Source organism: Xiphophorus hellerii, chromosome 19 (genome assembly GCF_003331165.1).
Source record: "Xiphophorus hellerii strain 12219 chromosome 19, Xiphophorus_hellerii-4.1, whole genome shotgun sequence".
Classification (NCBI taxonomy): Eukaryota; Metazoa; Chordata; class Actinopteri; order Cyprinodontiformes; family Poeciliidae; genus Xiphophorus; species Xiphophorus hellerii.
This window is the reverse complement of record NC_045690.1, coordinates 18,690,917-18,716,322: the sequence shown is the minus strand read 5'-3', so window position 1 is coordinate 18,716,322 and position 25,406 is coordinate 18,690,917. Positions and strand designations below refer to the sequence as shown.

Below are 25,406 nucleotides of genomic sequence, written 5' to 3'. Positions count from 1 at the left end.
TGTTGGACCAATAAAACATAGTGTATAATTGTTAATGATAAAATATTAAAGTCTAAAAAAGTGTAGCTTGCATGTTTAGCAACTTTACTGAAACTCTTAAATAAAATCCAGATCATAAATTGCTTACTTTACTCATTAAGTACAGCCTGTCTGTTAAAACATTTAACCAAACATGAGATACTGGATAAATTTAACAAAAACTTAATGTTCAACCTAAAAATTCTAATTTTATTGTAAAGTACTCAATTTCACACAAAACCTTTAAAAATTCTGCAATACATCAGAAACAAGATGTCAACACAAAACCAGTGAATGCAACATTCCTTCTTTTCAACATTATAAGATGTCTATTCAAGTAGAAGCATTACAGTACCTATATTAAACATCTATTTTTCAGATATATACAGTACATTTGTGCGTTAACATTCTAAATATGAAAACCTACTTCAATCAAAACATGGTAAACTCATAAAAACAGCATTAAATAATTTACAAACAGTGAAATGTTAAAAAGGTGGGGCACACAAAAGTCTTGGTCAGTTACTGTGTGTGGTTTCCACACACTTCTAAACAACTGTGGTTCTACCCTCAAGCAGATTTAGCTAATTCCTTTTTATATTTGGATCAAAATTTGATCAATCGGGGTGTTTGTTTATCTCAAACAATTCATTAAACTTTGCAGCAGTCCGTTCAGTGGAATATCTGCCGTTACATAGCACAAGCGTGTCGCTCTCGTGTGTGTAGATGCCGTTTTTCAGTGGTACAGGGGTATGGTTCCCATTGGCGAGGGCGGCTTTTTTTAGTGTGGCCACATCGTTGTTGATGTAGGTTGAGTGTGCCGTCAGGAAGTTTCTCTGCAGCTTGTGCTCCAGCAGCATGTGGTTCTGGGGAGGAAGACCAAGGCACGCTCTGGACAAGAACAAAAAGAGATCAGTCAGAACTTATAATTCTCGTGTTGGATGGACCGTTAAGTTCACTAGAGAGAGAAAAAAAAACACATTCTCATTTGAAAGGATTGCATACCTCATAATGTTTTCTATGCAGGCTCTCTGGCGGAAGAAGGCATTGATGACAGGAGTCCCTGATGGGACCAGGGGGGCCTTGCAGAGGAAGGAGAGCAGAGCGAGGACGCTGTGAAAGGACTGGAAGTCCTCCTCTCCTTGAGGCCTGACTGTCACTCGCTGGCAAAGCTCAGTCAGGATAACCAGGTCCAGGATGATCGGGCTGGCCAGGAGCGAGTCCTGTTAAGATTCAAAGAGGAAAATTGAAAACTAAAGCCGAGTCAAACTGCGTCAAAACAAAGTGGTTTTTTTTCTTAGTTTATCTTGATTATTATGAATAACTAAGTTCAAATTAGAGTAGTATTTTGTAATAAATGAAGCTGTTAAATATAGAAAAGCTATGTCTCACATCAAGCTATTTAGATGTCTGATGGTGTGAGCAAGGCATTCTGCAGAAATGCTCGCCTTTTTTCTTTTTAATCACTAGAGGGAGACAAAGTCAAAATATCCCAAACCAAGACCAATGTCTTTAATTTACCCTATTTAGAATAATACAAATTTTAAAAATACCATCAAAAAGTGTATATTTGACTTTTTCCCATTTGCTTTATTGCCTCTAACAAAATCTAGTACAAGTGCCTATAAAAGTCCCCTAACTAAGGAGTTTTAGAATGAACTACAAATTGTTGCAAATTTAACTTAGATGTTGTGCTTCTGTTTCCAGCTGGTAGCAGAATGAGCTAAGACAGTGTGTGACCTCCATGTGTCTCTTTGTATTAGATTTAAGGCTTAAAAAGATGGATTATCATCAGGATCAGTTGCTCCTGAGCCTCTCCACAGTAAGGCTGCTTCCACTTGAATCTCATGGTGGTTTTGTTGCTGAAATGCATTGATACTAACCTCACAGGTGTTGTGGAGCGCGATGGTGTTTAGCCCGCCCATCATTATTTCGGATGTGTACTCATCCATGGCACGCTTGCTGTCTCCCACATATGGGACGTATTTAATCACCACCTGACGTAGGAGGGAGACGCGGCAGAGGTTCACTGTGAGCATTCACACAAACGTTCCAGTGTGAGTTTGTGCTTTTTATATGTCACTCACACAGTGGTCAGGTTTCTCCCCAGGCTTATACAGCACAGGATTGGACTGGACCATGTCGTCCACCACGTTGCTCTTGGAGATCTCCTTGGAGCGGAACTGCTGAGGGGCAGACAGGTTCTTCCCGTCGTTGTTGCCGAGGTGATTGTAGCTAACAATGGACGTAGGCTGTCAAGACGAAGCAAAGCTGCTGAATCCGCTTTATTTGTTGTTTTTCCTGGATTACTATCCTTCTAAAAAAGAAAAAAAAGGGATAATCTTACCTTGATGCCTGAGCTGACCAGGAAGTCCACCAGAACTGACTTGATTTTGGTCTGGCCAGACTTAAAGTCGTCGCCACCGATGAACACGCCTCTCTGTATGGCCAGCTCTACGGCCCCGGGGACGAAGGTGTTCTGTGGAGAGCCGTTGATGTAGGCGCAGTCCTCCAGAATGCTGGCCACGGCAAACAGAGTGGAGGGAGAAATCTCTGCGGCTCCAGCCTGAGGAGGAGGAAAAGTGTACAGATGAGAGAACTGAAGACTTCAAACCAAACCTGCTCAATGCAACCTCGCATAAAGCTCTTTCTCACCTGGATTCCAGCCAGCAGGTTCTTGGCTGAGTCACTGACCCCCGGGATGATATCACAGAAGCGCTCCGTGTTGGCCGTCCACAGAACTATGACTTTGTCCACGCCGCTGGACTGACGCAAGTCTCTAATGTCAGCTCTGATCTGCTCCATCTGGAAAATCATTTACGTTTTTTAAAATAAAATGGAACAAATAATAGCTAAAATTTATCAAAAACAAAAAGAAAAGGGGAGTGGCGGCATTCGTTACCTGCTCCACCATGGTGCCAGTGAGGACGTTGTCAGCCCGACTCTCCTGGTTCGCTGCAATAAATTCGGGTATATAAATGGAAGGCCTTGGTTTGAGGCTGCTCATGTACGGTCGCAGCTGCTCCTGCAGGGACCAGTCCAGCGCCTGCGCTCGCTCCATTGCTCTGCCCAGATCCAGTGAGGAGATGTCCCAACCTGAAGACATGGATCCATCACAAAATTAAAGGACTTTTACTTTTACAACACAGATTAACTAGAGAAACGTCACTATGCTCTATGTTCCGATATGAACATTAGTTCATGTCAGAGCCAGCATTTGGTAGCAGCTGGTAGACTTTAAATTTACCGTTTCCCATTAAAACACAAAGATACTCATCTAGGTTGTCATCTACTATGCAAAATTTATACTAAAAAAGTATTACTCACAATGAAACTTCAAGAAATATTTTAAATTAAGCTCTTTGTTTACAAAGTTGAGTGAAAATAAAGGACTCAAAAACACAAATCTTCTATCTGGGGAGCCCCCTGCTGGCCTGGAGGCCCTAAGCAGTGTGATTATTTGCTTTTGACTTGAGCCAGCACTGGTTCACATTAACTTGCTTTCCATTGGATTTTCAAGCCACAGCTTTAAGATCAGGTTTTCCTAACAAAAGTCTCCCTGTCTTCACTCTCATACATAAACACATTGAGGTGTTTCAGGTTAACCCATGAGCGGAATATCTGGGGTTCTCCATACCATCAAAGACAATGTCATTAGGGTGCACCATGGGCAGCAGGTCACGGAATGGCACATTGACCTCTCCCTCCAGCCCTGACCCCAGACAAACAGTGGACGCCTGTAGCAGGGAGCCATAGTAGTTTGCTTTCTAACGGAATAGAGATGAGAGAAAAGGCAAAAAAGTAAGTGAGTTAATTCTGTTACAGGTCAGATTAAACTATGTTACATCACATAAAGGAAGACATTTGGTTTTTTGTACCCCTCCAGGGGGTCTTTTGTGGGCTCTGGTGTCCCTTATATGATAGTAGGCTGACAGGAAACGGCAAAGGAGAGGGGGGAAGACATGCGGCAAATGTCGTCGGGTCTGGGAGTCGAACCCACGACGGCCGCGTTGAGGACTCAAGGCCTCCAAATGTGGGTCGTGCTATCCACTACGCCACCACGGCACGCCCGAAGACATTTGGTTTTATAAGGAGAACACCAGACTTGGCCACCGGGGGTAGTGTTGCATATCCATGCCCTTCTATGGGAAATATCTAGGAACTCTGATAGTTGAGAATGAACACTCCAATAAGGAGGAACAAGAAGTTGATGATTTTTATATATATCATCAACATTCACACATAATTTTGTGTAATTAACTGGAACCTACCATAATTATATTCTTATAATAATATTACTCTTAATCAAATATAACAACTTTAAAGTGTAAACTGATTTTTTCTATATTTTCTGCACTTCAAACTGGGTCCCTCCGCTCACCTTTTCTCCGTTCTTGGTCCTCCAGGTGAGACCCAGCTTGTTGGCCAGGACAGCGGCGGTGACGGTGGTTCCGTTGTTTCCTCCCCAGCCCACCAGCATCACGCCCAGCCGGGGAACGCGCCGCTCGGTGCGGAACGTCATCTCGGTGCTGCGGGGGGTCACCTGTATGCCACAGAGACCGACGTCAGCTACGGAAACTAGGACAGACGGCAGTCTGTGCGCAGCCGCACATTTACTGTGATGGTAGAGTCGGTGTTCATGACTATAGTTGTACTGACCGTTACTCTGTTCCCCTCCTGACGCACAGAGGTGGTTTGGTAGGAGTAATGCGCCTCGATGTGCGTGTCTGTGTACGTCACATTGGGGCTGTTAACGTGAATGCTCGCGGACATGGCGGCAGACTCTGAAAAGCAACAAAGATGTTATTACAATTTGCAATGAAACACTTCCTGTTAGCGCCAGGCGTCCGCTAAGCAAGAAACACACTCTCTATTTTTCTTCTTCTTCCAGTGGTAAGAAAAGCTTTCAGCTCTAGTGTCGTTGTCGGATATTCTTCTGGAAAGTTCTAGTCCTTGTCGCGAAGTAGTGTCGAGTGGCTTCCGTTGGTTGTCTCTGCTAGCAGGCTCCTCTTCTTAGTACGTCGAACTCATCCGATTCAATCCAACCAGCGCACACCCATCCTTTTATATAAGGCGCGTGGCTGCAGACAAAAGGCTAGCGCGTGGCACCGTCAACCAATGGGAGCGCTGCTCTGAAGCCCAGCATCCTAGAGGAGGGACCGCAGCACAAGTCAGAAATATTCCATTCTAGAGGGTTCTGATGGAAAAGAAAATGTTCCACTGGCGTGGGTCTACTGAAGGCTGTTTGTAGAATCACACATTGCACAATTTAGTAAGTCATTGCTGGATTTGATCACTTTATAACCCAATAAAGCATTTGTTAAAGCTCCAAATGATAGCCTTAATGGCGTTTTTTTTTTTGCGTTTTGTTGCTGTCCTTGTGCCTTCAAATGCAAACGTAAGTTGTACACTTTAAAAACATTTTGTCATCTTTTAATTATTTGTTAGCTATACCAAATATTTGACTTCGAATGCATGCTACTTGACGCAACCAAATCTCTTGCAAATGACAAATAATTGTATTTATGTTTACATTCATTAAAAATTATATCATTGTGCCAATTTTAACCCCGGTTCTTCTAAGCTAAAAAAAGATAAACAGGGTGTGGAACTGACACTTACCATTTCACTGTTTGAGGGTTTTCTTCGACAATTTCTATTGACACTTTATTTTTGTTAAATAACGGTATTAAAAGATGTTACAAAATGAACGCCTCTTCCTGACCAATTACTGCCAAGTAGAGACTGTCGCCAGCCAATGAGCGACAAAAACACCATATCACGTGCAATACATGTGCAGCTGCTGTCTCTGATCTGCTTCACAGCACATGTAGAAAACTACGCAGGATATATGGAAATCAGGTGCAGATGTATTTAACACGCATTAACACAATCCCCTTGCCTTATAATGCATGTTAGGCATCGATCGTCTTCCATTTTAGCTTTGAAGGCGGTGCATGCGCTCCGTCAGTGGGCCGGTCTCAGGAAAAAACCAACCGATTATCAAAGAAAAATAATACTGTCATCCAATAATTACAACGTGGAGACACAAATCATTCTGATTTGTTCATCATAATTATGCGGAACTAAACAAAGCGGTTTGAAAGGCGATTAGAAGAGGATGAAAACACTACTCCCTCCCACTCCACTCCACAGTGTAAAAATAATCTTAAGAGTGGAAAATTCCTATGCAACTTCGCTGACTGCAGTAAACATGGGATAAGGGTATTGCTCTTTGCAATTGTATTAGTAAAAAAATGGAGGGGGAAACGTCTTGGTTGCTATTGTATTTAAAATAATTATATTCACAACGATTTTGTGCATGCATATTTTGCATGCTTTTTTTTTCTTCTTTTTTTTAAAATCTTTTTATCTTGCATACTTCTGTGACAACACTTACATCCTCTGGCAGAATAGATGGCAAGAGTTCACACAAAAGCATTTAGCGCCTTCATTTTATGACTTTAGTGGTCCAAATTTTCCACGAACATGTCTTTGACCCTCAGCCAATCAAATCGCTGGAAATATAACGCCTGACCCACTGTTGACTGTCACCCCACGTGAATCTAGGTTGGAGGAGGAAAAGAAGGATCCAGAACAAACACCGGTAGACAATCAAACAGATATCAAATGGGTGGGGGGAAGAGAGACAATAACATCGTCGAGATACAATCTTTTTAATGCTGACATAATCAGGATCACGTCCAGATCAGTGTGAGAGAGGATGCAGATGAATCATTCATCATTCAACCTCTTCTTCGAAGAAGCTAAATACCGTCTGGACACTATTAATAATGGAAGTAATCAACATGTGAAGAAGAAGAAGAGGTGTATAAGGTGAAGTGCTGCCAGCTAACAGCACAACAGCGGATGCTGAACAAATGGGGGTATCAGAAAATAACGATGAAAGGAAGATAGTTAAATAGTAATAACAGAAATCCATGGGAAAATAACATAAACCACTGGAAAAATATAAAGGGATGGCTAAAGACAACATGTAAATGTTAATTATTCTGGTGTTTTTTTTTATGTTCTTATGATGTAAATCCTTTGAACTGCTGTGTAGCTGAAATGTACTATAAAAGTGATTGGTTGATAAAAAGATGCTGGAATTAAGAAAGAAAAAGCTGATGATCCTTTGCCATTTTTGTTGTAAAGAGATTAATAGAAGAATCCTGATAGTGGTAACAGTATGTTTATTTACAATGTTCACACTACAGTTGGACTCCATTTCAATTGACTGACTATACAATTCAGTAATAGAAAACACAATCAAGGTGGAATAAGAGATAACTTTTTTTTTTTTTTGGCTTTGTGACATCCCCCTAAGCTGTGCCGCCCTGGACAGAAAGTCATATCACCCATTATTAAATTTTATGAAGACCTAAGAAACTAACCTTTCTTATTTTGTCTGAAGACAGACAAACTAAGAAAAAAAATTAGCACTCCAAACAGATTTCTGTTGTTTGTTAGCGAGTCAAAGGGGAGATTGTACGTCTCTGTGTTGTGAACAATATAACCGCTGCAAGAAATCATAGCTGCACTGAAGCTGGTAAATAAAACGATCGGTGCTTGATCCAAATTTCAAACCAAGGGGCCGTTTCACCGTTCTTGGACTGAATGTAACTAACAGTTGAAAATGTATCACGGAGAACATTTTCTGCTTTTTTTTAGCTTCAATACAAAATAGATGGAGACAAACATGAAGCTTGTGGCAACAGCGCAAACCTCTTGCCCAAGATGGCCTACACAGCATTTTTTTACTGTGTAGCTGAACTTTGACCTTAGTGATGTATTTTGTCTGTTTGGCATGGGGAAGGAAATTTATAGCAAATGATAGGTGACAAAATAGACAGTAAAAGATGAGTCCATGGTTCAGTTTTAATGTACGTTGCTCAGATTTAGACACAAAATCACAACTATTGCATATAAATGAAAACTCTCTGCAATGCTGAGATTTTTACTCTATGGCAATCTAGGTCAGATTACGTCAGGGTGTGTTTGTGTTCATATCTGTCTGTCTGAAGTCTACATGCAAATTAATAGCTTATCAAAGGAGATGTACCCAGACAACAAACAAACAAGACAACACAGCTAGAGCTCCTGGATAGAGCCAACCAACTGTGTGTTTTTTTTCTTCTTCTTCTTGGACTCGTTATTCCTAATGTGTTCTATGATCCTGATTTTGGTGTGGATCTGCACACTCTTGATCCTGATTTGATTGATTTAACAATAGCTTTAAGTCTAGTTTTAAGAATTTGAATGTGCCTCAGACAATATTGGCTCTTGCTAACAACCTTGCTAAATTGCTTGTCATGTGCTGTGGTTGTTAAGGACCCAACTCTAGAAGTGACTATGGCAGACACACAGTAGTGAGAAGATTTAATAAAAATCGGAATGAAGGGATTTGCAGGGAAAGGCATGGAGATTTCAACAGATGGAACGGTGACAGCAGCAAAAGGATCCAGGAATAAACAATTATACTACAGAGCTTTAAGTAGTTTTTCAGTGATAGATTGATACACAGTAATGCAAGAAAAATATTGCATAATTTTCCAGTGTTATCCAAAAAAAAAATTCCTAAAAATGTGGTACATATGCAGCTTGATTTATTGTAGTACATTACAAAAAAGCAACCCTCTACATCAACTCCATTTGCTAGCAGGTTAAATTTGAACGATTCTTGAAGACCTCACAAAATTATACCTGCTAACGGCTTTCGGGCCTAAGTTTGGACACCTCTGGTTCAGGTATTTCGTATTTTTTTTGAAGTCTGTTAAGCATATTTTTTTTAACTGATAAAACTTCATCTGTTCTTTGAACCGCCGTAGGCGCTTTTGGTGTCGACTTATAAAAAAGCCGACAATCCCTGCGGGGGAAAGCAAAGTACAAAGCCATTAAGGCAAGTCATTTTAACATAAATTCGGTTTTGCCACCCTTACATTCCAGATATCTCAAATTGTTTTTTGACTAGACGTTTTAGCGATTTAAGATATCTCTAATTATATTTTGACTAGACAAAATACCTATTTGAGATATCTCTACTTACATTCTGACCAGTCGAAATGACGTCAGATTTACCATTGAGTTGTATGGAGACTTCAATTCAAGATATCTACAATGAATTACTGAGTATCTGAAATACACATTTCAGATATCTACAATTAAATTATGACTAGTCATAAAGTAAATTCAAGATATCTCGATTTTTTTTGTTGACTAGTCATAATTCTAACTAAAGATATCTCGAATGACAACATCATTCAAGATATCTTAAATTTATTTTTGGATAGCAGGTATGTAGTTTTGACTAGTGAAAACTAAATTATAGATAGCCTATCTTAAAAGCAAATAATGACTAGACAAAACTAAATTAAAGATATCTTGAATTGTAATTTTGACTAGTCAAAATTCCTTTTAAGATATCTCTAAATGAATTAGAGATATCTTGAATTACACAGCTTTTCTATTTAAGATATCTTAAATTAACATCCTGACTAGTCAAAATGACATTACTGAAATCCTGAATATGTATTCTGTATAGTCAAAACGTCCCTGACTTACGTGGCAATTTGAAAGTTTAATAAAACAATGACAAATAGAAAAAACGAAAAAGGATGTTTGAAAATGCACAACTTTCATGTTGAAAATGCTTTGACAATAGCAATTTTAACTTTTCAACGCTGTTTTTAAGTGCATTCAGTTTGTCAAAAATGAATAAACAGGAAATTCTTTGCAGATTTGAGAAGCAGTCTTATAGTTGAAGTTTTGCGTTCTCCGCATATCCAACATTGTCGACCTCTTTCTACGTTGTGGCATCTACTGACAATTTTGTGCGGGGAAACATAAAATTCTGCAGGCAACTGTTTGGACAGCACAAAGGGCCTTCCACGCAATTCTTAATTCAGATATCTAAAATTGTAATTTTGACTAGTCACAGTTCAATATATTTTAAATTGCAATTACGGATGTGTCCCGTCAAATGACGAATCCAGTGTCATAATCTGAGATATCTTGAAAGGATTTTTGACTGTCAAAATGTAATTAAAGATATCTCGAATTATTATTCTTACTAGTCAGAATGTAAATGCAGATATCTTAAATTACCATACCGGATAGTCAAAATGTAGTTTTGTCTACTCAAAATGCATTTTTAGATCTCTAGAATGTAATTACGGATAGGCAAAAGAAAACCGAATTTATGTTAAAACGGCTTGCCATAGACAATAGTCTTATTTTTATAGTACTGTACCTGAAAGCGGCAACGCCAAAAATGTTAACCATTTAAGTTACGTCACGGTCAATTTAGCCAGCTGATTGGATGACGCATGCTCACACGTAGCATTGGTCCGGAAGATGACGCTTGGGCCAGTCCTAAAAAACTTCCGCCTTAAGTTGTAAAGAAAACACAGGAGCTAAAAGGCAGTCGACGGGAGAACCAACCTATTTAAGAAGTCAGCCAAAAGGTAGATACTAGTACCAGTTTGAAACGAGTCCACGAACATACGCATTGATCCCTCAGCAGTTCGTCGATGTATTTTAGCCCGACTGCACACACAAATATATAAATTACCGAAGCTAGCACGCAAGCTACGTTTCGCTGCTATCATCGATCTGCTCGGCTACAGGCCTCAAGTCAATATTACGAGTTAATAGCGTTTAATTTGTTTTGATACATGGCTTATCGTCGTGATTTGAATTGCCCAGAACAGCTTGTCAAGTAAAATAAAATGTCAAACCCCGGTTTTCATTTCATCTCCCACTTTGTTAGCTTTCCTGTTAGCCAAGTAGCCTTACCCAATATCTGCTTGTATGTCTAGTTAGCCTTCTGTGTAGCCCTCAGTGGTAAAGACATCGCTTTAGTTAGCGTTAATAAATAAACAGAATCCTTTATCTACTGTATATTTTCAATGTTTTCACTATATACGTCGCGAGTTGGGCACAAACGCTCCCAAACTAGTATTATTTACCATCTTAAGCATTAGCTTCCAGTATTGTCAGTTTGCTGCTTTGCATATGTTGAAATCAGCCCGTCAAAACCAATTCCTGTTTTTATCATATGATGCTTATGGTAATTTTTCTTTCTTTGGACGTTTGAGAATGAGGTCATCGGCGTGTTAACCTAGATGTGTGCCACTCCCGTCGGCAGGGATAAAAGTTCTCTCTTCCCCATTACTGGCTCGGCATAAGATTGGATAGGGTCCGATGGGCCAGTCTCCGTGGTGGTTATGTCTGTAATATAACACAATAATCAATGTGAATTAATTTGTGACTGTGATGACTGAAGCTTCTTTTAATTAATTCACATCAGTGTGATATCCTCACAGTACATACACCCCGTGGTGACAAAGTGTGCACAAAACTTTTAAACAAAAATATGTTATGTGATCTTTCAAAAGATGTCGACATGCATGGGATTGGTGAAAATGGAAAATATCCATGCTTAATAAGAATGGTATATAGAAAGTAACCTGTAAGAACAAGTGGTAATAAGTGAAAATTAAACAAAAAAATATATTTGTACATTTCCAGTGGATTGTAGAGAATATTATACCTTTTAGAGTTTTAACAAGCTGATATTCTCCAGTTGTAAACAATTGTTGCAATTCACCGTAAACCTCCAAGTCGAAAGTTTTGCTTATATGTATCCATCACCTGTTGATGCACATCTAATGGATATCAAAGGATTGCTTGGGAGTGATTTGGCTCCATCTGCTTGTATGTTTTGTTCAAATATGCCTTATTTTATCCATTTGAACTACATACACAAAAATATATTGTATGCACTATGTTCAAATTAAGACTTTTTACATAGTTCAGAATCAGTCTGACACTAAAAGCACAAATAATTAGTTATTTTTTCTGTGAGATGGTAAATAATTTATGCCACAAGAGTTTTATTAGTTGGACTATCTGTTGGCTTACAGACATAGTGCTTGTAGTTTACCATTTATAAATATATAACAGAGGTACCTGAATTTAAATCGGAGCGCGTGCTCTGTTGGTTTCTATACCACGACTGTGTAGTTTTTGTACCACAACAACCCCAATGCCTTTCTTTCAGCCAATACATAGCTGATGAACAGTGCATTACAGTTTTTTATTTATTTTTTATGGTTAGATGTATTTTTAGGTTTATTTCATGAAAAAGACTCGTCTTTGTAATGGTAACTTTGAAACCTCTGCATATCTTCATACCAGAAACCGGCCCATGACTTACTAGGGTTCAGATACCTGATGTTACACTACTCTATATTTCACCATTATTGTTTTCCTCATGTTCTCTGTATTCCAAACTGATGTCTCTTTTTCTTTTTGTTATACAAAAACCTTCCCAAGAGCATCTTGGGAAGGTTGCTTCCCAAGATGTATTTTGTTTTTAAAAGCAAAATACAAACTCCTACATTTATTTTGACTATTTAGCTTATTTAGTTGAAGTGTGTCGATAAGTTGTAGATGTTTTAATAGTGTTTGTATTTTATTCATTTAACAAATACATTTTTTTTTACTATGAATGTATCTGTTTTTTGTCATTATTTTTTATTTAATATTTTTATATTTATGTTTCCGTGGTTACTAACTTAGTTTAGCACTATAGCACTTTTGGCTCTTCATAGTTATTTCCTAAGTTGCCTCATTGCATGATTGTGATTCCACAATTCTTTGTCCTCTGTAACTGTGTGATTTATATCTTTTTTTTTTTTTTTTACATCATGTTGTGTGACACTTATTTGAATGAGAAGTGCTTTAGGAATAAAGTTTAACCGTTCAGTATTTCATATACAAATCACCTTGCCCAAAGGTTGTGGCTCCTTACAACCACAACCTTTGGGCAAGGTGTTCTTGTGTTATTTGACTCTGTTGGAAAGCATTGTGCTTAAGTTTAAACAGTAGATTTGAATCATTTATCCATTTATCATGTAAAGCATTTTGCTCCAGAAATAGCAAGGTGAGAATGAATTAAACCGAATGAATTGAGCATCTGACTGGAAGTCGTTGCAGTTTGGCTGTCAGCAGCCACCTGTGATTGAATAAATATATTTGAATGCTGAGTTATAACTATCAGATGGATTAAATTTTATCCTTTCATCTACATCACAGCAATCATCATAAGTATCCTCTCACCATGTCAACCCCTTCCCTCTTAACAGCGATGGTTAGCACATTTGAATTTCATCACTTCTCATTTGTTTTTGTTTTTTTTTGTCTTCCCAGGCTCTCGACTCTCTGGATCTTGTGTGGTTTTCAGGGTGTGTGAGTGTGCGTGCGTGGGTGTATGTGTGAGTGTGTCTGAGCTGCAGTTTTCTCTTTACTGTTTTGACAAGAGCTACTCCTCCCTGGAGGATGACAATGGAGGAGATGAAGAATGAAGCGGAGACAAACTCCATGGTATCCATGACACTGTACGCCGTGATGTATCCAGTTTTCAACGAGGTAAAGCAGCTGATGACATAAGGGTTTTCTCCTCTAGAGAGGCAAAGAGAGGGCGGCTCATAATCATTATTGAAAGAAAAATGCTTGCATTATGAATATTGTTAGTCAAATATTTTCTTCCATCTAAGCTAGAAATGAAATAAATCACTGTTATTCATTTGACCAGGTTATCTGGATTTGTTCCAACAACATACTTTAAAAAAAAATTTGAGTATTACCAAAAATTTTCAGCATTTTCAACCTCTTCTCAAGAACTTGATGACACATGTGGGTGGACATAATCTATTGAGTAACTCAAATAACGTAATTACAACACACAATCAACAGCAGATCCTCTCTGAATGCATTGTTTAATCTGCAGAAGGGCTGGGTGATGTGACCTAAAAATAACACAAAGCCTGCATCTGTTTAGTGACTCTTATCCAGTTTCTAAAATGATTGAGTTCAGTTTGGCTGCTCATTTAATTTTGTTGATCTATCAACTATTTTTGAAAATAGCTAACTGACAAAACAATAAAGTGATTTTGTCGTCCAGCTTGTTTACAGTAGATTTAGTCCTGACTACATTCCATGGGATGAAATTGAAAGATTTGCACTTTAAAATATATTTTCAGTGTACAAAGTAAATAAAATTAACCCTTTTTGCTTATTGGTTTACACATATGAAAGTCTTGTCATTGTCAGACTGTTTGTTTTGGTGTCACCTCGCTCCCTCTCTCACCTGCTATCAAAACAGCCGTCACGCTCTTGAGTTTTCCAGGTGGGCGGTGTATGATGCATTCAGGCGCATTTGGGAATCTAAGTTTACAGCGAATAAGATGCAGACAGAAATTTTGACCTGAAAATGTATTCCGGATTGATATATGTGATATGCGTTTTGTGTCTATTTACTTAAGAAATATCCTAAAAGATATTTAAATGTCTCGGTAATGAAAGGCTGTTGAAAATTACACCAGGGCATGTGTGGTTTCTTCTGCACTGACAAGTTGCCGTCAGTAAAAATGCTTAGCAAGTGTTTTTGGAAACCAATAAACTCATGAACATAAAAGGCTGTATGTCTGTGGGGACTGCAGCTTCACACATGCTTGATACCCACAGGAGGACACAACCTAAAGTAAAAAGAAAGCATGAAGGGTTGAGCTAAGTACCTTCTATGTCCTCATTCCCAGTTCTGGTTTGGTTCTGATGAGCCTTTCTCTTGTTTTCTTATTCTAGCTGGAAACGATTAACATGTCAGCAGCTCAGACGCTCAGAGCAGCCTTCAAAAAGGTAAGCAGACGCATTGATAAAATGAGTGTTAACATGAAATGGCAGGATCACACCAAGGCCACAGCAGCAACATGGAATGAGAGCCGAAGTTGCCGGGTTGCTGTAAAATAATTGCATATATAGTTACATCTAAAAACAAAATCAGAAAGTCGTTTAAGTGTGTAATTTTTCTTGCCATTTGTGTTAGAAAGTGGAACTTTTCACACTTTTTGTAATTTTGAACGATTATGGCTTACAGGTAAAAAAACCCCCCAAAATTCAACGACTCAGAAAATTAGCATATCACATTAGGCCAATAAAAAACGGATGTTTTAAGCACATACATCAGTTTCCTTAAAAGTAAGTGTATTTCTATACACTCCATACTTGGTTAGGCTTCATTTTGCATGAGCTACTTGAAGCTCTGCATCAATGCGACGTGACATAGAGGCGATCAGCTTGTGCCTTGTTGGGTCTGACTTCTCTTCTCTACAGATTGTCTTTAACATGGCTGGTTTCTGTGTAATTTTGTCGACTATACGATATTAATTGACATTTTTTCCTCAGAAATATTGATTTTTCATCCGCGAGTATCGATACATTAAATCCTACTTTGAGTTTTATGTCAACTTCAGATGATTTAAATAACCGCTGTCACACATGACTTTTTTTTACCCAGTTGCACATGTACATAAAAAATGACATGTAATGAAACAACCAGTTACAATTAATTAAATAATGATATAGATAAATTACATTATCTAATATACGTTTCTGACAAAAAGGTTCATTTTCTGCATAACCAAATGCATAAAGCCACACTATTAACATTTAAGCAAAGCAAATGTATGACAAATGTGTAACAAAAACAACATTTATTACAGCAGTAGTTCAATTAATTAAATCCAAGTCTATGGAACAGTCACAAAATGTCACCAAAATCACCCTGTCCCTCTAAAATCTTTCAGAAAATCGTAAAAATGTATCAAATCATATCGTTTGCAGAATATCGGGTATCGAATAGTTTCCATGTGCAGACCCTGATTTAGAGCGTAAACCACACATTTTCAACATTGTTGACGTTTGGCTTTTCTAAAAAGCCCAATAGAAAACTTTAACAATTCCAAATCCAGTTTTTATCTGTGAATCAGTTTTCCTGTTGGAACAGCTGTTTGAGTCAAAGACTCAATCGTCTGCTGAACTTCCTTCATTATTCCATTCACTTTGTGCAAAGCACAAGTAACCTTGGCAACAAAAAGGTCCTAAAGCATTTGTCTTTTCCCACGCTTGGTGGTTAGTACAGTGTTTGCATGTCTGAAGGCCTCACTTCGACTTCTCCAAACACTTAAAACTTTTCTCCCTGAGGTATTTTGCTTATCCCAGGAGGGATGCAAAGTTCAGTTGAGCATAAAGGCATCAGCTTGAGAGCAGAGGAACCAAAACTTTCTTTCCTGGGGACGATAACATTGGTGATTCTGCAGCATTCAGGACATGTGAGAAATCATACTTGGTAGTTTCTTACCAGTTTGCTCAATTTACCTTCATCTGAGGATGTCGGGTTGAATCAGAACTGGGTGATCCAACAACCATGATCCAAAACAAACATCAACACTATATTAGCAAGATAAAGCTTGCTAATATTAAGCTTTTGGAAAGCCCTGAACTAAACCAAACTCAGAATTTGTGTTATACGCCTAAGATCCAAGTCTGTCACAGAAAAATGGACAAATTAAATAAACTCAATTTGCTAAGAACAGTGGTCAAATATTCATATCAAAATTAGACTCATTAATGACAAAGCAGGTGTTGGTCTCTACAAGCAATATTTAAGCAAACACTAGTGGGAATTTCTATTCATCACTTGTATTCATCGCGATGAATACAAGTGATACTGTGTTCATCATTGTCACATCTTTGACCTCCAGTTTTGTGCATAATAATTTGCTTAGCAATTTATGGGGAAAAAACCCCAGTTTTTCCCAAACTAAAGGACAGGATAAAACCGACTCAGAGCCGGTTTCTACTTATGGATTACTAAATTACTACTAATAGTTTGCTGGTTAAGAAGAGAAAACATTCTGACCCATCACTCGAGTGATGAACAACTTAAAATACAACATCAGTAGCTTCCTATTCAGCTTTAGCTTCATTCGCATGTAATACCTTCACAGACCACTAGAGGTCATGGTAACTGTTTAAATGCAATTGACTTATAAGCACAAAATGTTAATGATAATTTAAAAACATGTTAAATTTGTTTTTTTTAATTACAGCTTTCTTTTCTTATGTTCCACAATACATTTAGTTTAATTATATTACCACTATTTACATTATTTAAACACAGAATGTGCTTAAAAAAACACACACAAGTAAATGCCTTTATTTTATTACCTGTTATCCTCTTGCCACAGCATAAATGTGCATTTACTCCCATACATTAAAATAACTCCTGTCTTGTTGATTCCTTCAATAATGCTGAATTAGTTGTTCTTTAAATAAACCAAATGCAGATAAGAGCACCTTTCAGCTCTTTCACTACAACTTTCACAGTTTTTTTTTTAATCACCTGCTTTCTCTGCTTACTTGCCATTGTAGTGGAGTTTGAATTATTTAGTGAAGCCCATCTGCGTGTTCTGCTCACAGCAGTTATTGTTTTCTCAGCTAAGAGCGGTGCGTTTCACCTTCCTCATCTTACTCGCATATTTCCCTTCTGTTCCCAGGCGGAGCGAGAGAACCCTGGTCTGACGCAGGACATCATAATGAAGATCTTGGAGAAGAAGAACGTGCAAATTAACTTCACCGAATCCCTGCTTCGCATGGCTGCGGATGATGTGGAAGGTAAGCAACGAAGAAAATGAGATTTTGTTGGATTATGACCTAAACGGCCTCTTTGGGTTTGTTGATGGCGCAGCCGTTTGTGGTTCTGGTCACAGTTATTCACACCGCTGGAAGAAACAAAAATTTAAAAAAAATATGCAACTTTTCTCTGTCAAGATTATTCTTTAGCAATTCCTTTAAAATAAATGCAATTGTAGTATTTATAAATATAGATGTGAACTTTTCTTTATATAATCCATCACTTTCGGACTCACGTTTGTCGGAATTTGCACACAGTGAGCTGGATGATAACGGGAAGCTCGCGGTTGGTGAACTGCAGCATAAAATGGCCTCTTGAGATCAAAAAGTTTCAAAAACGACCATTAGAGTCTAATTGGGCCACTGTGTGTTTTGGAGTGATGTCAGAAAGAAAACATTTCCTGTTCTGCCACATAAACATGTGGACCTTGCTGAACTCCACTGGGCCTTTAGTTGGAACTGTGTTTTTTGATCAGACAAGAGTAGTTTGGGATGTTCAGCACCAGTGATTCAGGCGGAGGATTTCCTGCTTTAGAGAATAGTTGGTCTGCCTCAACCTAAAAAAAAAGAATGGTGAGGTATTTAGAATTACTACAATTTAAAAATGAACAGGGACACATCCCTGTTCATTTTCACACATCCTGTGTGAACAGAGACACAGAGGATGTGTGACAGACATCCTCTATCTGGGAGGATGTGTGTTTCCTCCCAGATAGAGGATAATATCTGGGGAAATTGTAGCCAAAATACTCGACATATGAAATCACTGCAAAAACTTGTTTCAGTCAGACTTAAAACATGCAGACTGTATTAGCCTATAGAGTTATGTTGTGTGTTTTGTGCGCAAAACAGCCTTGATAGCCTTTGTCTTCAAATAATGCTTTGAGTAGACTTTGTGCTCAATGTTATTTTATGCTTTGTTATAGTTTGCAGGTACTCCAGCTTACAGCTAATATTATAAAGTAATGGTGAAAAGCTATTTTAATTTCCAGAGTTAAATTCTCTCTGTTTTTCATTCTTCCAGGTACAAGTTTGATGAGGAGCTTTTTAGTTAACATGGATGTATGGTCTTATTATAGGCATCATTGTATAAACATAATATTTAATAAAACACTGAAAAGACAGAAGTTTCTTTGACATTCGCTTTCACTTCAATTTTATAATTGTGACAGTGTGGCTGTCTCGGCAAGATTAAAATCTCTCGGCAGTGAAAGAGCGTATTAATTTTTTTTTAAAAATGGCAGCTCTCTTTATTGTAGACTGCTGCATTTTATTTTATCTTTTGAAACAAAATAAGGTGCAAATATTTCCTCTGGTGTGGCATGCACCTCCGCATGTCGTAGCTTTCTAATTGGAACCTCATTGAGGTCATTGTTACTTGAGGTCGGCTTGTTTATGGCTTCTAACACCATTGTTTGCACTTTCCGGCTTTGGTGCGAGACAAACAATATGAAAAGAAATCACTTCCTGTCTTTTGTTGAACAAGGAACAAGGAAAGGAACCTGGAGAGCTTTGCTAGAATGTATTTGATCATAAACTCACTTTGAACCGAAATTAGCACCAACATTGAGCCGAGTTATGATTTGAAGTCTTTGTTGGACATAACATCCTCTTGTTCTGTGGACATCCCAGTTCCTCTTATAGAAAATGTAGGAGGAACCTGGATCTCTCTGAGAGAGATTGTAGAAAGAGGAAGGGTCAAAGGTCGTTCTGTGAGTGTGTGTATGCGTGTTACACCCTAATGTTATAAAATGCCGCTCTATAAGATAAAGTTGTCTGTGGCAAAAGGGTGGAGGTGTGGAGTATTGACCGTTTTGTATAAAAAAAAGAAAAGCTTTATGATTTTTAGCTCACGAATACATTTTTTCAAAGTAAACATTATATTTTTATTTTGAGATTATGCAGCCAGAATAAAACCAGAATTTCTACGGTTTGCAGAGCCACGTGGCTGACATTGGATGCCTTGTTGCATCTATCTGTAACTGAGTTTGATCTTAAGTTTGTGTAACTTTGAATTATGAAAATAAATTTGCTTCATGGAAACAAAGCAACTTTGAAAAAAAACACATTTTTGCTCTAGGATGAGGGTTTTTTTTTTTTAAATCTCTATCAATATAAGTGTATTTTGCAAAACTGCAATGGAAACACTTTTTATTTTTTGCATCAAGAGTCATGTGATCAACAGCCTTATTGACAGAAAAGACAGGAAGTGATTGGAGGATGATGGCACGTCATGTTTTCATATTACTTATTGCATGTGATTTTAATTGTTTCTTATTTAATAGAAAGATCCCAATTACCAAATTCAGTTTTTTTTTCAACAATTTTCGATGTTTTGCAGACGTTTGTAATGAAACGCAGCTTATGATTGTTTCCTTAAGGATTATCTGAACCTTTCCTCCTGCAGAGTTCATGATCAGCCGGCCTGGACAGGAGTTCCAGGACCTGAACGAGAAGGCCAGAGCTCTGAAACAGATCCTTAGCAAAATCCCAGACGAGATCAACGACAGAGTACGGTTTCTACAAACTATCAAGTGAGTGCACGCAATCTGCATTTTACTCCCATTCAATAGAAGAAAATGTTGCAATTATTGCCACCATATTCCAAATGTACATAAGCATGAAAACCTCCAGTTTTTTGTTTTACATTGGAGGCACTGGTTTTAGGCTCTAAGTTGTTAAAGTTGTTTTCTTATCTCAACATCCAGCACTTAGTTTTGTTGCAGAGCAACTGGTTAATCTTTAAAACCTTCAGCAGAATTGTTAAAATGTCACTAAATACCCACCCTGTTCAGCTAATATTTGAGCAGTGGATCAAACATTAGTGGATTATTCTGATGTTTCCTGAAGCTGATAAGCATTTTGTAGTGTAAATTTACATTTAGACGTTGTTTGCTTTATTATTTCTAATCCAGCTTTTAGCAGCAGCTGCCTGTCTAAAAGTTGGGAGGCTGACAAACAAGTAAAACACTCTGTTTAAACAGACAATGTTTAATCTCATGTGTCTTCTTCTGATGCCTTTTGTCCACAGAGACATAGCCAGCGCCATAAAAGAGCTTCTGGATACAGTCAACAACGTCATTAAGAAATATCAGTACCAGAATCGCAGAGTGAGTAACACCGCTGGTTCTGAACTCGTTCGTTGAGTCGTCCCTCTGTCTCATCGTGTTTCTCTGCCCTCCAAGGCTCTGGAGCACCAGAAAAAGGAGTTTGTGAAGTACTCAAAAAGTTTCAGCGACACCCTCAAAACATACTTCAAAGACGGAAAGTGAGTCCCACACAACATGCTGCTTCAGCTCAGCAAATATACATGCTGCTGTAGAATGGGAAAATTTACGAAAGACGGTCAGACGTTTACATGAAACATGAAGAACTCTAAGGTTCAGGCTTTTAGTGACACATTTACACTTCTTTCTCTCTCTTTTTTTGAGCAATACAGTTATATGATGTTAGTTCATTTTAAAAGGATAAACAAGACTCAGATGTGTTCAGAATTATTCACCAAGGCTCAAATATGTACATACTTCCTAAACTCTTTGGTTAAATGTTTTTCTATATGGAGATATATTTATTTATTTATTTAAGCTTGATTTAAACAGATGGTTGCCATTGAGATTAAGAATCTCATTTTGACCTGGCAGTGATGGGCAGCAACATAAAACCAAACAATTACAAACCCTGCGTAAAAATAACTTTCACAAAGATTACCTAAACAAACAGCTTTAACACATATACAGTACAACTACTAAGAGATGTTTTTACATTTTTATTTTGAGTTTAATACTAAAAACTTGGTGTATATTGTTACTGCCACTCAACACAAAATGAATTTTATGACATGCCACACATCCCTGCTGTCATGTTTTTTTTTTAAATCAGTAAAATGAATGTTCTTAAAGGGCCGGTAGTGCCAGAATGATTTGATAAAATCACACGATTGTTTTTTTTATGTTTTTGTCAATAAAAATCAATGATTTTTGTGGAGCTAATTTGGAAATATTTGCAAGAAATTTTGAATGGTGATAAATTTGACTTTTTGTTTCTCGTGATATAAATCATGGACTTGAAATCAAGTAAGTCTGAGGCGCCAGGGGAGTTAAAGTAAGAAATACTGCCACATTCAGGTGGGAGTTGCACCAAAAATTTTCTTCCATTTTTGTGGAAAATTTTCATTAAACTCACAATTATGCATTAGAGCAAAAAAAAAAAAAAAAAAAAAAAGCAGGGATGTGATGATTTTTGGGTGAATTTCTGTGAAAAACTGGAGGGAATGATGTAATTTGGCAGTGTACAGATAAAAACTGCTTTGATTTGAAAGATAAAATATTTATACTCACAACTTTAATCTTGGAAGTTTTTATTTGCTTGTCCCTCTGGAGTTTAAAGCTCTTGAGTTTGGCTCACAGTCAAATGAATGAACAACGGCTTTCTGTTTCCAGGGCAATAAACGTCTTCATCAGTGCAAACCGGCTCATCCACCAAACCAACCTCATACTGCAGACCTTCAAGACCGTGGCCTAGCCCGCAGAGAGCACTGAGTCCCCACTTCCCCCGTCCCGTGGGGAGACACTGCTAAAGCGGCGGAAGCTTGAAGAGCGCCTCGCCCATATATGTAAATTAGAGTTGATTTTAAGGGTCGGGGTCGATTTCATTGGAGTCGAGATTCTAGATTCCAGTTCAAAAGACTGAAAAGTGCCATTTGTTTTCTCAATGAGGATTTTCCAGTCTTGAAGTGGAACTGAATGGGCCCAAAGTCTTTGGTTAAATTGATTTTATTTGGACAGTTTTAATTTATAACCCTGTTCTTGTTTGGGAGGTGGTGAGGCCAGGTGTTTATGAAAGACTAATTGCCATTTTTCTAATATATTCATGTTGATCATTTTACTTTTAGCTTTTCAGTCACGACTACACATCTGAGAGCACATTCAGTTAGGGGTGCGTCTCAGCCTTCTTTACTGGTTTTCTCTTCTCGCCTCCTCTTGGTGTCATTTTGCCACGGTGTGTTTGCGCAGGGTTGACAAAAATTGGTCGCCTGGCTGCGGGTGGAAACAGTCACGAGGAGAGGGAGCAGTGTTGGACATTTTGAGAGGCAGACTCAGATTTTGTTTCTCGCTATCAGAAGACAGAAAGCCAAATTACTTCCAGCACTGTGTGCGCCTTACAAAGTCCTGTAACATTCCCTCCTCTCAGAGTGTAATGAAGTGGAACTGGTCCCTGCTGTTTAAGGGGATGTAGAGAGAGAAATTAAACTTCTGTATTTAACTAATGTCTGGTTGCAAATGTTCAAATAAATAGTTTCCAAATGATGTCTCTTTGTTCTCTGCTCTCAAGTTAACGTTGTGATCTTTGTTGTAATTTCTACACACTGTTCTGATTTTGATCTTTAACAGATGTGGACATATCAGCGGACATTTTCTTAAATCTGATATGTAACTTGCAGGAGTTTTGGCAAAGTTGCAGACATTTCTGCTAGGCATTTTGGACCAAGCATTGCCCTCATTTCCTCCAAATAGTCTTACTTTGTTTTTATCAGTTGTTGTTGCGCAACACCCCCCCCCCCCCCCCCCCCCCCCCCCCCCTTCTGTCTCTACTGTCTCACTCTCTGCTTCCTCTTCTGAGAGGGGAGATGTGCTACCAGCTCTCCTTCTAACGGGTTAATTGAGTTTCCTAAATCTGCTGGGATTTACCCTGCCCAGAACTGAAGTAAACTCTGTTTAAGCTGGTTTCGAGAAACGATTCGCCTGGTTTTCTGACGGCCTACATCCAGGTGTCCCACCCTTCTTCCCTCTGTGAATTAGCCAGACTGAGCAGCCTACAGCCAACTAGTTTCACAGAGCACACCTGTTAACGGTCGCTCGTTCTCTATTTTACAACTTGCATTTGTTATTGAACCAGGTAGGTTTTAGTGACTCGGGCGAGTCCCAAGGATGACGTTTTAAATTTGGGCTACCAGCAACCTAAAAACATTTTAAACTTTTTCCTCTCCAGAATCAAACATCATAGCTATTTTACAACCATCAAAGAACTTTAAGGTGACTCATTAACTGAATGTCCACAACATCTTTTAGATTTTCTTTATGCTAAATATTTTATTAGTAAGGCAGTTTTGCAAGGGTCAGTACAGCTTAATTCAGTAGCAGAAATAATCAAATAAGTAAAATCAATCATCTAGTCTATCTTTCCCTACTGCTGACTGAGAACTAAAAAAAGGGAACCTTTGAGAGAGACGGACGGAGTTTGACGTTTCGAACCCCAGACCTGGCACGACGATGAAGAAGGTGCTGCAGCAGGAGGAAGATGTTGATCGGCGAAGGCAGGAATCTCTGTAGGTCTGATGAGCTTCTTCTCCGCATGGATGGTGAGGTCACACAGGACTTGGTGCTGGCAGGAAAAAAGGCACCAGTTCTTCTTCTTTGTCTTTGTCTTTGTCTTCATCTTTGTCTTTGGGGTCTGAACCCAGCCGATGAGAGAAGTGCGATTTGAAGCCACAGATTGTGGGCCAGACGGGTTGGTCTCCATGAGAAGGACAGTCTTCGGCTCTGTGGCCCCGGCTCTTCTTCAGCTGCAGAGTTCTTTGTCCATCTCTTGGCTCGAAGCTGCCCGGAGGATCCAACGAAAGGTTCCTCTTTTGCACCCACCTTTTATAGGGTTTATCCACCCTTTTGGGGCGTTTTCATTGGCTGTCTGCTTAGACAGATGATCTCATATCCATCACTGTCTTACAGACATTATGTCCTGATGTCTGTGCTAATGTCTCCAGGTTGCTCAACCTCCTATGTCCGTTGTCTTCACAACCTTTCACCTAAATAAGGCGTTGATCATCTCTGCTCTCCTGTTAGTTCCTTGCCTTTCACCTTTCACCTACTCTCTACCTCCAACATATCAGTGATGTTTAATTGCAGTTACACCTTTTACACCATTTCAAGTTCAATGTCAAAATCACATTTATATCACATTTATTTTCTTTAGCTTCTCTGATCTAGCATTCATTTATAATTTTATAACCATAACTTATATCACATTTATTTTCTTCAGCTTCTCTGATTTATCATTCATTTATGATTTTATAACCATAACTTATTAATTATACTTATTATAATCCTAATGTGAGTTATTACAGATGTTTTTCTGAAAAGAAACCAAGAATAATCCATGATTCTAATTATTTGATGCCAAAGTTACAGTTACTTGTTTTTCTTGTAAGTGTTCTCACAAATGTTCGTGTAAATATTATTACAAGTAAACCAATATTAATATAAGTATTTTACTTTGAATCTTATCAAATTACCAAAATGTTTAGATTTAATTCTTTAAAACTTTCATGCTTTAAAATAAGAAATAGTCTCAGCTATATTTATAAATCTGCAGGCTGGAAACTAACTTCCTCTTTTTCCAGGAAACCTGCTTTTCCTGTTTAATGACTCTCTCTGTCTGACTATGATTTCTTATGATTAGATAGAAAAAAGTAGAATTAAAGCAAAGTTTGCATGAGACAAAAACAACACACACAACCAGATTTATTTTATTGACACCTAAGTCTACTGTTGGGCCTAGAAGTCACTTGAGTGATTCATTTTAAAGATAACTATTTATTATTACTGTTAAACTAAAATCTCCAGCATGGGGAAGTGGGATGAGCTCGGATTTTCTTGACACAGTCCACAGGAAATGTCTCCAGGAATTAAGGTTTTGTCAACTCTAGCATTTGCTTTCCTTTTGGGATAAATAAAAACAGTAAGATTCAAGATTTCCCCCAGAAAACTTGGTAGTCCCGGTGGTTGTTCATCCAGCGGCCTGTTGTGTTTTTGAGTTAAAAAATGTTTAACTTGACAATTATGTCAATTGTCACA

At 38.3% G+C, this 25,406-nt stretch overlaps 2 protein-coding genes across 4 annotated transcripts; one reads left to right on the top strand and one right to left on the bottom strand.

Moving 5' to 3' along the window:
• Nucleotides 1-201: 201 nt before the first annotated feature.
• LOC116709432 (inositol-3-phosphate synthase 1-A) lies at nt 202-5,721 on the bottom strand. Of its 3 annotated transcripts, none has more exons than XM_032547949.1 (12): nt 5,641-5,721; nt 4,886-5,165; nt 4,678-4,802; nt 4,400-4,561; nt 3,656-3,785; nt 2,921-3,114; nt 2,674-2,823; nt 2,366-2,584; nt 2,106-2,270; nt 1,902-2,015; nt 1,024-1,241; nt 202-909 (listed from the first exon to the last, which is right to left on the bottom strand). In XM_032547949.1, the coding sequence occupies exons 3-12, from the start codon at nt 4,789-4,791 to the stop codon at nt 636-638; spliced, it is 1,740 nt and encodes a 579-aa protein (XP_032403840.1). In that variant the 5' UTR covers nt 4,792-4,802; nt 4,886-5,165; nt 5,641-5,721; the 3' UTR covers nt 202-635. The 3 variants fall into 3 exon arrangements, with proteins under 3 accessions (XP_032403840.1, XP_032403838.1, XP_032403839.1); XM_032547947.1 differs by having other exon boundaries at nt 4,678-4,804; nt 4,891-5,165; nt 5,641-5,720; XM_032547948.1 differs by lacking the exon at nt 5,641-5,721 and having other exon boundaries at nt 4,678-4,804; nt 4,891-5,210.
• A 4,629-nt stretch (nt 5,722-10,350) lies between these two features.
• On the top strand, nt 10,351-22,862 carry LOC116709287 (programmed cell death protein 10-A). The gene is made up of 8 exons (XM_032547712.1): nt 10,351-10,484; nt 13,234-13,452; nt 14,668-14,721; nt 17,421-17,538; nt 19,964-20,090; nt 20,588-20,666; nt 20,742-20,824; nt 21,996-22,862. Exons 2-8 carry the CDS (start codon nt 13,363-13,365, stop codon nt 22,075-22,077), a joined length of 633 nt encoding a protein of 210 aa, XP_032403603.1. The 5' UTR covers nt 10,351-10,484; nt 13,234-13,362; the 3' UTR covers nt 22,078-22,862.
• Nucleotides 22,863-25,406: the final 2,544 nt, after the last annotated feature.

Bases quoted from the DNA above. Each gene is read 5' to 3' on its own strand.
- LOC116709432 (XM_032547949.1), bottom strand. From the start codon at position 4,791: ATGTCCGCGAGCATTCACGTTAACAGCCCCAATGTGACGTACACAGAC. The intron at 2,016-2,105 runs GTGAGTGACATA...CTCCTACGTCAG, and splicing joins GGGAGAAACCTGACCACTGT to GTGGTGATTAAATACGTCCC. The intron at 1,242-1,901 runs GTTAGTATCAAT...GAATCTTAACAG, and splicing joins CGCTCCACAACACCTGTGAG to GACTCGCTCCTGGCCAGCCC.
- LOC116709287 (XM_032547712.1), top strand. From the start codon at position 13,363: ATGACAATGGAGGAGATGAAGAATGAAGCGGAGACAAACTCCATGGTA. The intron at 17,539-19,963 runs GTAAGCAACGAA...TTCCTCCTGCAG, and splicing joins GGCTGCGGATGATGTGGAAG to AGTTCATGATCAGCCGGCCT. The intron at 20,091-20,587 runs GTGAGTGCACGC...TTTTGTCCACAG, and splicing joins CGGTTTCTACAAACTATCAA to AGACATAGCCAGCGCCATAA.